The sequence below is a fragment of the Oryctolagus cuniculus genome, chromosome 5 (assembly GCF_964237555.1).
Source record: "Oryctolagus cuniculus chromosome 5, mOryCun1.1, whole genome shotgun sequence".
NCBI classification, from domain to species: domain Eukaryota; kingdom Metazoa; phylum Chordata; class Mammalia; order Lagomorpha; family Leporidae; genus Oryctolagus; species Oryctolagus cuniculus.
In genome coordinates, this window is record NC_091436.1 from 132,015,601 (window position 1) to 132,028,539 (window position 12,939).

General features: G+C 58.3%; 1 protein-coding gene across 1 annotated transcript in view; it reads left to right on the forward strand.

The window, feature by feature from the left end:
- Window positions 1–12,939, forward strand: part of MDGA1 (MAM domain containing glycosylphosphatidylinositol anchor 1) — a 58,538-nt gene that overhangs the window by 39,032 nt on the left and 6,567 nt on the right. The window contains exons 7-14 of the mRNA XM_051854779.2: window positions 1,264–1,593; window positions 5,296–5,592; window positions 6,147–6,434; window positions 7,730–7,881; window positions 8,907–9,084; window positions 9,321–9,344; window positions 10,094–10,246; window positions 10,592–10,726. Coding sequence (XP_051710739.1) covers window positions 1,264–1,593; window positions 5,296–5,592; window positions 6,147–6,434; window positions 7,730–7,881; window positions 8,907–9,084; window positions 9,321–9,344; window positions 10,094–10,246; window positions 10,592–10,726 — 1,557 coding nt within the window. The remainder of the gene's footprint in view (window positions 1–1,263; window positions 1,594–5,295; window positions 5,593–6,146; window positions 6,435–7,729; window positions 7,882–8,906; window positions 9,085–9,320; window positions 9,345–10,093; window positions 10,247–10,591; window positions 10,727–12,939) is intronic.

The window sequence follows — 12,939 nt, forward strand, 5'->3', positions numbered from 1 at the left end:
GAAAGGCAGAGTTACAGAGAGACAGAGGCAGAGAGAGAGAGGTCTTCCATCTGCTGGTTCACTCCCCAAGTGGCCGTGATGGCTGGAGCTAGGCTGGTCTGAAGCCAGGAGCCTGGAGCTTCCTCTGGGTCTCCCACATGGGTACAGGGGTTCAAAGACTTTGGCCACCCTCTGCTGCTTTCCCAGGCGCATTAGCAGGCAGCTGGATCGGAAGTGGAGCAGCTGGATTCGAACCGGTGCTCATATGTGATGCTGGCACTGCAGGCGGCAGCTTTACCCACTGTGCCACAGCGCCGGCCCCTTTCCATGACTTGTTAATCAAAATGAGACTGTGGCTCTCTGATGACTGCTTTTCCCACCGATGGTTCTTTCCCATCGGAAGACTACTTTTCTCCACGTAATTCCGTGTAGCCTTTAAAGCCCTGGCTGTTGAGCTCTAATTGACACCCAGTGCTTAGGCCACACTCGGGGTGCCTATGCAGCCTGCTTTGCCAAGTGCAGTCCTGGCTCGTGGCTGTTGCGCCAGGGTCCCATCCAGCCCATTAAGAGCTCTTAACTCTTGGCTTGCTTCAAACACAACCCAAGTCTTTCTAAAGAGGCCAGACCCTTTTCTTTCCCAACCCTGTGTTTTTATGCAATTGCATGTAAATAATTGTATTGACCTTTTATATATAAAAGTTACACCAACTAGTTGCAAGGAATCGAACAGCATAAAGGGTAAAATGTACAGATTAGATTCAGTTACCCTCAGTTCAACTCTCTGCTTAGAACCAGTGTTATATTCTGGTACATTCTTCCATATTTCTAATTTGCATATTCAAGGTTTAAAACAATAAAAATAAAGCAGCATAGCAATCAAGAGTCTGCAGGCTCTGACTGGAGTTCGAAAGTGGTGACATGGGGGCAGGTTACTTAAACAGCTCCAGCCTCAGTTGCCCCCTCTGTAAAATGGGCCAGTAAAGACACCTTGAAGATTGCAGGGCGTGTTGAGTGAGTAAATCCATGTGACGAGCTTCGAGCCCTGAGGGTCATGGTTACCAGGAAACCTCTTTCCTGCAGTGAGCTTTGTCCAACTTTTTAAAACATCTGAGCAGACAGAGCAACTTCCAAGCCGAGGAAAGTGCTGGGGGCTCTCCTGGTAGAGGGGAGTCTCCAGCAACCGGGAGGGCCAGTTTGAGGGGAGGAGCTAGGTCGGTGGAGCTAGAACATGGACCCCTGGCTCTGGGCCAGCCCCGGCCACTGTTCCCTCCTGTCCACACGCAGCCATGAAGAACGCCACATTCCAGATCACTCCTGATATGATCAAGGAGAGTGAGAACATACAGCTGGGCCAGGACCTGAAGCTGTCCTGCCACGTGGACGCAGTGCCCCAGGAGAAGGTGACCTACCAGTGGTTCAAGAACGGCAAGCCGGCGCGCATGTCCAAGCGACTGCTGGTGACCCGCAATGACCCCGAGCTGCCGGCCGTCACCAGCAGCCTGGAGCTCATCGACCTGCACTTCAGCGACTACGGCACCTACCTGTGCATGGCTTCCTTCCCCGGGGCGCCCGTGCCGGACCTCAGTGTCGAGGTCAACATCTCCTCTGAGACAGGTGGGCAGCGCGGGGGAGGCGTGAAGGCGTTGGAGAGTCCCCGAGTGGGGAGATGGGGGCATTTTTTCAAGCCGCACACACCCGTTGAGCCCGTTATTTGCCAGGCGCTGTGCTAGGCCCTGTAGTGGAACAGTGAGTGAAACAGGTTCTGTGCTCATTGAACTTAGCAGGAAGGCAAGCATGCCTCAGGAAGTCTCACAGATAAGTGGATGATCACAAACCTGACACGTGAGAGTCTGGAAAGGGTCCCTGAGATCACGCGTTTGAGCTGAGACCCGAGAGGGAAGGCTAGGAGTTTTCTAGGCAAAGGGGAGCCAGGGAGGGTCGGGTGGTGTGGGCTGAGGAATGAGCATGTGCAAAGGCCCTGAGGCTGGTAAGGGAACTGGAGACTGTGGCGGCTGGGAGAATGGAGTGAGAAGATTGGGAGAAGGCACCGAGGCTGCTTTAGTTTGTGGAAGCTGCCATGACAAAATATCACAGTCTGGGTGGCTTAGGCAATAGCAATCAGTTTTTCACAGTTTTTACGTCCAGAAGTCCGAGATCAAGGCGTTGGCAGGATTGATTCCTTCTGAGGGCTCCCCCTGGCTTAGGGGGCAGCCGCCTTCTCCCCGTGTCTTCATGTGGTCTTTTGTGCGTATCTGCGTCAGACTGGGTCGGGGCCACCTTAGCCACCTCTTACAGCTTAAATGACCTTTTTAAAGGCAGGGTGGCCACACGCAGTCACATTCCAAGGTGCCAGGGGCTAGGACTTCAACATGCAGATTTAGGGTCACATGATCCAGCCCATAACATAGGCTGTGGTTAGGACTCGGTTTGTTGGAAACTTTTATTTTTTTATTTGAAATGGAGAGGGAAGGAAGCGGGGGTGGGGGGCGGAATACATCTCCCATCTGCTGGTTTAGTCCCCAAATGCCTGTAACAGTGGTGTTGGGCCAGGAGCCAGGAACTCGATCCAGGTCTTCCATGGGGGTGGCAGGGACCCAAGTCCTTCAGCCATCACCTGCTGCCTCCCAGGCGTGCGTCGGCAGGCAACTGGAATCGGAAGTGGAGCCAACCTGGCACTTCGGTTTGGGATGTAGATGTCCCAAGTGGTGTCTCAACCACTAGCAAAATGCCCTGCTCCGAGACTTGGCTCTTTAGCCCCGGAGTAATGATGGTGTGATAATGGCTAGCACTTCTTGAGCGTTTACTGTGTGTGTGTGCTGATCTCACAGAAATCTGTCTCATGTTTGGGATTTCCCTCGCCGCACCATAGTTTGTCCTTCATGAAGGACCTGGGCTTGGGAAGTTTGAGAGCCTTGCCCAGGCTGGACGATAGTAAGTGGCAGAGCCTGCTGTCAGCCCCAGCGGAGAGTTTATACCTGGGTAGTGGCCGCAGCATCTTGTCTGCATCCCAGCAGCGTGCCGAGGGGCAGGCTGACTTTGGCAGCTGTCACCCAGTGCCCACCTGCAGAAAGGAAGACTAATAAATATTGGCGGTATTTCTTCCCTTGGCCCGTCGTCTCTCTGGGCCTCGGGTTGTCTTGGTGAGACTGGATCAGATCGCCACAAGGAAAGGCTGGGTAAAACTGGAGAGGGTAGGAAGGAGTGGGAGAGGACTGGAACTCCAGCGATTCCACTGTTCTTTTTTGGAAACAGCTGTGTGCTGAGCCCTGGGTGAGAAGCTGGAGGCTCAGGCATGGATGCCAGCTGTTCTGAAGAGCTCGCTGCCTGGCCACGTTAGAGGGGAGGGGCGAGGCAGGAAAGAGGCAGGCCTCGGACATGTGACGTGGGAGGGTCCTGTGGGCATCCTGGAAGATGCTAAAGGAGGAGGGACAGGCTACCTGGGGACGCCGGCCAGGGGCTCCCAGAGGAGGTGTGCTGTGAGTGAGTTGGGAGTGGGAGCGGGAATTGGCCAGCTGGGGGTCGGACAAGCCCACGAGAGGCTGTAGCAGCCTCTTTTGTGGAAAAGACTTGTGTACAGGGAGGGTATTCCTTACAAGTGGGTCCCTCGGCTGGGACACAGGACAAGAGATGGCACACAAAGCCAGGGAATGCCAGAGGCCGGGCACAAAAGTCCTCTTTGCAGAGCTGGGGAGTTTGTGCCTTAACCCAAGGCCTTGAAAGCAGAGACAGCTCTTGAGCTGTGGGGGGTGTGGCAGTGTCAGGAGCTGGGAGGGGCACATGGAGACAGGTGAGGGCCGCTGCCCGCAGCGTGGAAGCTTTCTAAGGACCCGTGCAAATGATTTAGACCGGGGAAGAGAAATTAATTGGCTCCAAAACACAAGGAGAAAGACTTCAGAATTAAAGTCAGTAAGTGTGTAAGTGTTTATGGAGCTTAAATTATGCTAATTAGATAACTGGCCTCAGCTTGCCTACAGACAGCTGTACAAACAATCACTCCAGGGGCCGGCGCTGGGGCACAGTGGATTAATTTGACATCAGCAGCACCCGCATCCTGTATAGGCACCAGTTTGGTTCCTGGCTGCTCTACTTGCAATCCAGTTCTCTGCTAATGCACCTGGGATAGCAGCAAAAGATGGCCCAAGTCTTTGGGTCCCTGCACCCACATGGGAGACCCAGATGAAACTCCTGGCTCCTGGCTTTTGTCTAGCCTAGCCCTGGCTATTGCAATCATTTGGGGAGTGAACCAGCATATGGAAGATCTCTTTCTGTCTGTCTCTCCCTCTCTCTAATTCTGACTTTCAAATAAGTAAATCTTTTTTTAAAAAATTACTTCATATTTGATTATACTTAAGGCATTTTGAAAAGATTTATTTATTTGAAAGGTAGGGTTAGAGAGAGAGAGATCGTCCATCTGCTGGTTCGCTCCCCAAATGGCTGCAACAGCCAGGGCTGGGCCAAGCTGAAGCCAGGAGCCAGGAATGGCAGGGGCCCACACACCTGGGCCATCTTCTGCTGCTCTCCCAGGCTCAGTAAACGGAGCTGGATCAGAAGTGGAGCAGCCAGGACATGCTGGCATCATAAGCAGCGGCTTAGCTATTTTAATGTTAATGCATGAGTACATTTTACTTTGCTTGAAGTGGTGCAGGATGGGACCCGTGGAGGTCTTGCAAAGACCTTCAGGTTGAGCCGGGTGCTGGGTTGGGTCAGATTCGTTATGAATCCCCCACTGTGACTCTCACAAGCTGGCTCGGCAATTCTTCCTCCAGGGAAGCTGGCTGGTGGCTCTGCTCCAACAAGCCCTCAGGGCCGCAGGCTCCGTCTGGGTTGCTGTTCCATCATCCTTAGCACCGGCCACCCTGTCCACAATGGCAGCTCCAGCTGCAGCTGTCTGCATGCTTGGGGGGGGGGGAGGCGATGGAGAGGAGGGACACAGCTGCTGCTTTTAAAGACTCACTGCCCCTCATCTCCTGCAGGCCAGAGTGTAGGTGTGTGGCCACCGCTAGCCATAGGCAGGCGGGGAAGAGAAGTCTTTATTCTGAGTGCCCTGAGAGAGCCAGGCATTGCACTGCTTGGGGAGGAAGAAGGAGAATGTGGGGCAGACCATGGCAAGAAGGACGAGGGCTTTAAGTGGGGGTAGGAGAGAGAAGAGACGTTTAGTGGAAGTGTTTGAAAGGTGGCAGGGTTCCTTCAGAGCTGGGAGCCCCTGGGGGCCGGACCGTGGGAAGCCTGGGAGGAGGGAGGAAGGCAGGAGCACCCCCGCAGGGGCCAGGGCCGTGGCGCCCTAACTCCACTGCTCTTTGCGCCCCCACCCCGCAGTGCCACCCACCATCAGTGTGCCCAAGGGCAGAGCCGTGGTGACGGTGCGGGAGGGCTCGCCCGCAGAGCTGCAGTGTGAGGTGCGGGGCAAGCCACGGCCACCCGTGCTCTGGTCCCGCGTGGACAAGGAGGCCATCCTGCTGCCGTCGGGGCTACTGCTGGAGGAGACTCCGGACGGGAAGCTGCGGCTGGAGCGCGTGAGCCGAGACATGAGCGGGACCTACCGCTGCCAGACGGCCCGCTACAATGGCTTCAACGTGCGGCCCCGCGAGGCCCAGGTGCAGCTCAACGTGCAGTGTGAGTCCCTGTGCACCCTCCCCCGCTGCCTCCGCGGCTCCTACCCTCCCGGCCCCCTCCACGCCCCCGCGTGTCCTTGGCCTCGCTTCCACCGTCCAGTGCGCCTCCGTCTTTCCTTTCAGGGCCTCGGCGAACAAAGAAATAACTTGATCTTGACAGGTGGAAATGGGATTTTGAAGGAGGAAGGCACCTCAAGGGGTGCACATTCCCTGATAACAAAATGATGAAATTAACCCACCTTGTGCCAAACACAAGAGCCTTTTAATGCGCAAACCCAGTGGCCCCGCCACAGCCCCATGAGTAGATTCTGTTGTCCCCGTCTTTACAGATGGGGAAACAGGTGCAGCGGGACAGAGGCAGGGCTGGGATCCGAACCGAACCCGTCCAACCCTGATGCTTCGTGGGGGTGAGGGGCCCCCTTAAGGCATGACGGAGACCCAGTCTGGGACGCATGCCTGGTGGGAGTGGGCCCCGGGGGGTCGGGGAGGTAGCGTGGAGGTAGCAGGACACTCTCAGACCCCACGGGCCCCGCTGACCGCCGCCCCCTCCCCCAGTCCCGCCGGAGGTGGAGCCCAGCTCCCAGGACGTGCGCCAGGCGCTGGGCCGGCCGGTGCTCCTGCGCTGCACGCTCCTGCGAGGGAGCCCCCAGCGCATCGCCTCAGCCGTGTGGCGCTTCAAAGGGCAGCTGCTGCCGCTGCCGCCCATTGTCGCTGCCGCCGCCACCGAGACCTCCGACCACGCCGAGCTGCGCCTCGACGCCGTGACCCGCGACAGCAGCGGCAGCTACGAGTGCAGCGTCTCCAACGACGTGGGCTCGGCCACCTGCCTCTTTCACGTCTCGGGTGAGCGTCCCGTCGGTCCCGCCCGCTCGCCACGCCCACCAGGGTCGGGCCCCGCCCCTTCGAGATCGGCGTACCGGAGACCCACGCCCTTCCAAGGCCCGCCCACCTGGGCCTAGATCCCGCCCCCATTTCAGCTGGACCCAATCCTTGACTTCCAGCTTCGCCCCCTCCAGGCACGGGCCACACCTCCTCACTCACCCTTTCAAGGCACCAGGGCGAGGCCACGCCCACGTAAACCTAAGCCCCATCCTAAAGCCTCGTCCAATCTCAGCTCTGGGTTTCCAGCCCTCCGTTCCCACCCACACCTCATTTAGACCCGCTCAGCCTGGGCACCATCCGGTCTCAGCCTTGGGGTTTCCAGCCCTTGCTCCTGTCTGGTGACGGTGGCTACAAGACAGAGAATCCCTCAGGGGCCCCAGTTGTAGTTTGGAGAGCAGCTGTTGTTGTTGTCCGAGTGGCTCTGAGCCAGCCAGCACACATTTCCCAGGCTGTCATCCTGGAGCCACCCAGAACCCCTCTGCCCCGGCTCTTCATCACATCACTCCCCGGAGGACTGTCTGGGGCTGCAGCGGGCCCTGTGTGGGTCAGAAGGGAGTGGAGGGCGTGGTGAGGGCTGAGGGGCACATGGAGGGGCTCTGGGGGCTGCCCGCAGCCTCTCCTTCCTGCCCTTGGGGAGAGCTCCCCGCCAGCGCTGGTGGCAGCAGCAGGCATGCCTGGCCCCTGGTCCACTGCACCCCCAGCTGGCCGGGGGTCCCTTCAGCTGCTGTTGCAGCAGGGGGCCAGGACCACAGGTGGCTGACCATGTCCTCAGCCCTGCCAGCCAGAGGCCCCTGTGACATTTCCCACCTCCTTCCCTCCTCCCCTGTTCTCCTGTGTCCCGTCTCCCCACCTTTCTGCCTCTCTCTGTCCCTCTCCTCTCTCCCCTTCCTTCCCTCTCAACACCCCTGACCTTCTGTTGTGTCTAACCCCCCCCCATCCTCTTTCCCTTGATATCCCTCCTCTGCGTCTCCCCAAACTTCTCTGACCCTTCCGGGGCCTCTCCTCACTCCTCCCCAATATCCCTTCCTGGAATTTGCAATCTCTCCTCCTTCCCTGCTACCTGGTCTTCGTTCTGCTCTAACCCCTCCTCTCCCAACGCCTCCCCCTCCTCACAACGTCCCCTTTCTCTTTGTCTCCCCCACGCCCTCTCTCTGCTCTGTCCCTTCCTCTCGCCTCCCTCTCCCATGCCTACTTTCTCTGTGTCTCTTCCCACCCTCCCCGGCTCCCTGCCCCCTGCCCCCTGCCCGCCCTCTCAGCCAAAGCCTACAGCCCGGAGTTTTACTTCGACACCCCCAACCCCACCCGCAGCCACAAGCTGTCCAAGAACTACTCGTATGTGCTGCAGTGGACGCAGAGGGAGCCCGACGCAGTGGACCCTGTGCTCAGCTACAGACTCAGTGTCCGCCAGGTGGGCCGCGGGCAGCAGGGACACTGGACATGCTCGAGACCAGAGGAGGGGGTTGGAGGCAGGGGCTCTGACGCGCTCACTCTTCCGGACAACTCTCTGGAGGCGGACAGTGTGCTGGGTTAGCGGTAGGGAGCTGGCAGCCTCAGGGACCTTCCCTCTGGGCACAGCACTGAGCACTGAGCAAGGATCCACCAGCTCCGTGGGAGAACCAGCACCGCTCACGTCACACCAGACCTGCTCCCATGCCCAGTGTAGTCTCTGGTGCCCAGCCCCAAGGCAGGGGCTGTGTGGGTAGAGCAGGGCTCTGGGGCAGGCTGCCGAGGTGAGGAGTCAGCTTGGTATGAGCTTGGAGAAGCCGCATCTCTTTGGCTTCAGTTTCCTGATCTGTAAAATGGGAGTAATTCTAATACCCTACCTCACCAGACTGATGTCTGAGCACTGAGTGAGCAAGTAACGGCAAAGCATTCATAGCGCTGTCCAGTCCAGCGCATCTGTTGCTTGGTTCTTTTTTTTTTTTTTTTTTAAGATTTTATTTATTTGAGAGGTAAAGTTACAGACAGTGAGAGGGAGAAACAGAGAGAAAGGTCTTCCATCTGCTGGTTTACTCCCCAAATTGCTGAAGCCAGGAGCCAGGAGCTTCTTCCAGGTCTCCTACACAGGTGAAGGGGCCCAAGGACTTGGGTCATCTTCTACTGCTTTCCCAGGCCATAGCAGAGAGCTGGATCCCAAGAGGAGCAGCCAGGACTCGAACCGGCGTCCATATGGGATGCCGGTACTGCAGGGGAAGGATTAGCCCACTGCACTACAGCTACTGCCCCTGTTGCTCAATTCTTGTTGCTGTCAGTGTTCTCGCATTAAGACAGCCCTGAGAGGCAGGTGGGGAAGGGGCGACTGCCCCATGTCCCTAGTCCTTTGCCTTTTCTGCTCCCCCATGCTGCCCCCCTCCCAAGTCATGCGGGGGCCTGGGCTGGTGTGTCACGGAGGGCACAGCATGCTGGGTATCTGGGAACTCCCTGTGTCTGCAGTTGAACCAGCACAACACTGTGGTCAAGGCCATCCCAGTGCGGCGAGTGGAGAAGGGGCAACTGCTGGAGTACGTGCTGGCTGACCTGCGAGTGCCCCACAGCTACGAGATCCGCCTCACGCCCTACACCACCTTTGGGGCTGGCGACATGGCCTCCCGCATCATCCACTACACAGAGCGTAGGTGGCCGTGCTGGGGAATGGGGTGGGCCCAGCGCACGCCCAGGGACACCTTCCACCCCCCACCATTCTGAGCCAGGGGCTCCCTGCTCTGCGCTCTCCCGCCTGCCACTGCAGGCCTGGCCCGCTGCCCCCAGTCCTGGCTCTGAGAACCCCGCCCCCGGGTCCCAAGCCCAGCTCCTTTCTGCACAGCCTCACGCCTTGTTCTAACTTGGTTTCCTTGCTTGCTTTCTCAGCCATCAACTCTCCGAACCTGTCAGGTGAGAAGCCCCCACCCCCACTCCCCTTGCCTCCCCCTTCCCCATGGGGACATAAGCACTCTCATGGTAAGAGGAGGGGGCCCTGAGAGACACCCAAAGAGAGGAGACAACCCCCTGGGCTTCCAGGGCACCAGGGCCGGCAGACAGAAGGAAGGTGGGCTGGCATTTGTGACCTGTGCATCCCCAGGGATCTGTAGGTAGAATTCAGGGCATCCAAGACCCTGGAAGGCGCATGTTGTTTTTGATTTTCCCTGTCTTCTGGCTGAAATCCAATGTGCCCCTCCATGACGAACTTGGGTGACGAGCCCCGCAAGTGTGAACAGCACCTGTGCCTTGGTCATCCTAGAAGCCCCTTGTCTTCAGCTCACTTACTGTCATTTACGTCAGCAGTCGGGAGGAAACCTCACCCTAGCTCTTGTGATTTAAGTGGACAGTGAAGGAGCTCACTTGTTACTGTGTAACAAACTCAGAAATACACCTGCCTTTCAGTATATTTCATTTTGTACTTCTACAGTCATTCTTCTAGCAGGCTCTTCAGGCTGCACTAGATGCCAGAAAGTTCAGTGGCAGAAAAAAGGCTAAGAAGTTCGGTACAGGCAGCGAATGTGTCATGAGCCCTGTTGCCTGCTCCCTCAAGCCCGTGAACCATGGGCCCATCGCTTGGTTGCTGGGAGCTGCTTCCAGGGATGGAGGGAGGCCTGGGGGCGGGGAGGGACCGAGGCAGCTGACCCTCCCGGGCGTCCGTGCAGATAACACCTGCCACTTTGAGGATGAGAAGATCTGTGGCTACACCCAGGACCTGACGGACAACTTCGACTGGACACGGCAGAATGCCCTCACCCAGAACCCCAAGCGCTCCCCCAACACCGGCCCCCCCACCGACATCAGCGGCACCCCTGAGGGTGAGGACCTGGCCTCCTGCCGGCAATGGGGCACCGCTTTAGGGAGGGTGTTGGCCCAGGGGTCCCAGTCGGCTGCGGTGGGGGTGAGGAGACAGAGCCCCATCCTCAGGGAGCCCCAGTCTGAGCGGGGAGGCCCAGCTGTGTCCTGACGGGCTTGGGAAGCAGGGGATCCCGTACAGCTGAGAACCCGTGAATGCTGTGTAGCTCCCTGTGTTGCACAGTGGGGAGGGAGGATGGGTGAGCCCCCTGGGTCCAGGCAGCTGAAGACTGGGCAGAGGGGAAGAGGGTAGGGGAGGCCCGGGTGGGAGGGAGGGAGCCTGTTGGCGCATCGCCCCTCGCCCGCAGGCTACTACATGTTCATTGAGACGTCGAGGCCCCGGGAGCTGGGGGACCGGGCAAGGCTGGTGAGTCCCCTGTACAACGCCAGCGCCAAGTTCTACTGTGTCTCCTTCTTCTACCACATGTACGGGAAGCACATTGGTGAGTGGCGGGTGGGGGTGGGCGGGCAGGAGTCGGACCCAGTGCTGCAGGGCCAGTGACATCCTGGCTGCCCTGCATCCGCAGTCTCCTTAACCCTCACAGCCGCGCCTACCAACAACTCCGGGAGGTTAAGCATTTGCCCAAGACCACACAGCACGGCCACCAGCGTCTCAGGTTTTCCTAGTACCTAAAGCGAGGATTGGAAGGGTGCTGCTTTGTGAGCAGGGGGAGGAAGTCCCGCTCCCTAAGTGCAGGAGTGAACTTGAACTTGAGTGCCCTTTGGGAAGGGACGGCCCCCATAGGAGTGTGATGTCCGTGAAGGAGCTCCTGCTCTGTGCCTGGTTATCCGGGCAGCCGTGAACGAGGCAGGTGAGTTCCCTGCCCTCTTGGCACCGGGCCGGCAGGAGAGACGAAACATCGAAAGGCACCGCCGAGCGTGGGCTTGGTGAGTGCCGAGGCCGGGGACAGACAGTGAGCGCCGACCCATGCGGGAGCAGTGCTTGTCCGAGCCTCTCCTGGGGAAATGGCTTTTCCCTATGTTGTGTAGCGCATTTCACAGGGGTCCAAAGGTACATGACGAAGTCCCCTCCCGTGCCAGTCCTCCTGCCACCTAGAAACCCAGAGGCAATTCGTAGACTGGGCTTGGGGCAGAGTTCCAGAGATCCTTGGTGCGTGAAGAAGCCAGGACAGACACACAGAAACGCCCGCGCTGCATTTGGCTCCCCTGTTTTGCACACGTCCTGTAGCCGGGTGTCCCCCAAAACCTGGACCCAGGGAGCCTTTTGCAGCCGCAAGAAGCTTCTTCAGGGCTTCGTTGGTCCACGGAAGAGGAGCGGCAGGCAGCCTGACTCAGCGTGGAGGAGGGGCCTCGGCCCACGCCCTGGGAACCAGGACAGGGTGGGATGGAGGGGTCTGGGTCCACAGAGACCCTCAAACCATCCACACCGAGGGCTTTGTGAGAGCTTCCTGCGGGGTGGGTGACGGCAGGGGCCCACCAAGTTGAATTCTGTGTAAGACCCTGAAAGCATCAACTCTATTCAGCAAAGGAGTTGGCTGTCCTGGGCGCTGGGCAGTGTCCTGTCCCTGGACAGAAATAGAAATGTCCAGCAGGGCTGCCATGGAAGGGGACCCTGCTGGTGTCCCTTCTCAGGCCCCTCCCACCTCTCCCCTGCTCAGCCCCCCTTCCATCCCCCAAGGCTCCCAGCATCATCGTCTCCGCCCTGCACGCCTGGTCTGCCTCTGCCTGCCACTCAGCTGTAGTGCACGGGTCTCCTTGCTTTCCTTTCAGCCCCGAAGCACCTCCCTGCCCAGCAAGGCCTTTGTGTGAGATGTTCCCCCAGCCCGGGACATCCCTCCCTCCCCCCTTCACTCGCGTCTCCACACGAGGTCCCCGACCACCCTTCCAGAAGACTTCTCTGCCCTTCCATGTTCTTTATGGAACATAAGTGCCACAGGGCCCAGGTCTTTGTCTCGTCCCGGGTGCCTGGGACAGTGCCTGGCACGTCGTGATGCCCAGTTAGTTCAAGGAATGAGTGAATGAATGTGTGAGGGAGGTTCCGGCTTGGTCAAGCTGAGGAAGACTTCCTAGAGAGACCTTTAAGAGCAGGAAGAATTTGTCCAGGGGGAAAGTGCTAGGGGAAGGCGTCTCCAATAGAGGGAAGAGTTGCCTGAGCAAAGGCCCAGGGGCCGGGTAGCTGGAGTGCTTCCAGACACCAGCGCCTGGGTCCACCTGGCTTTTAGGTGGGCGGGCGATGTGGAGGAAGTCGTGAACAGAACCGTTCTTTCTCAGAGAAATCATTTCTTTTTGACATCCCATACAATTACGTGTCAACTTGTTATATATTCAGATAATTAAAGCTGCAGTATTAGTGAGGTACAGTGGGATGACTTGGTACAGTACACAGTGTGTGGAGGTCAGGTCAGGGCAATGAGCAGCTCCTAGGACATTCATCCTTTCCCTGAGCTACGACTCTTGCAGCTCCTCCTCCTGTCTTACAAGAACAAGCGTGAGCCGTGGTCAGCCGACTGTGCTGCCCCGGGAACCTGTCCCTCCCATGCGTCTGGATCTCACTGTCCAGCTCCCGGTGCTCCCAGGCAGGCCCACCGTTCAGGGAGCTCAGGGTCTTGGCCCTGGCTGGCCCCTATGGTGGGATTTCAGGAAGCCCCAGTCAGGGAGGGGCTGGGGCCTGACGGGGTGCTCAGCGTGTTGGGCA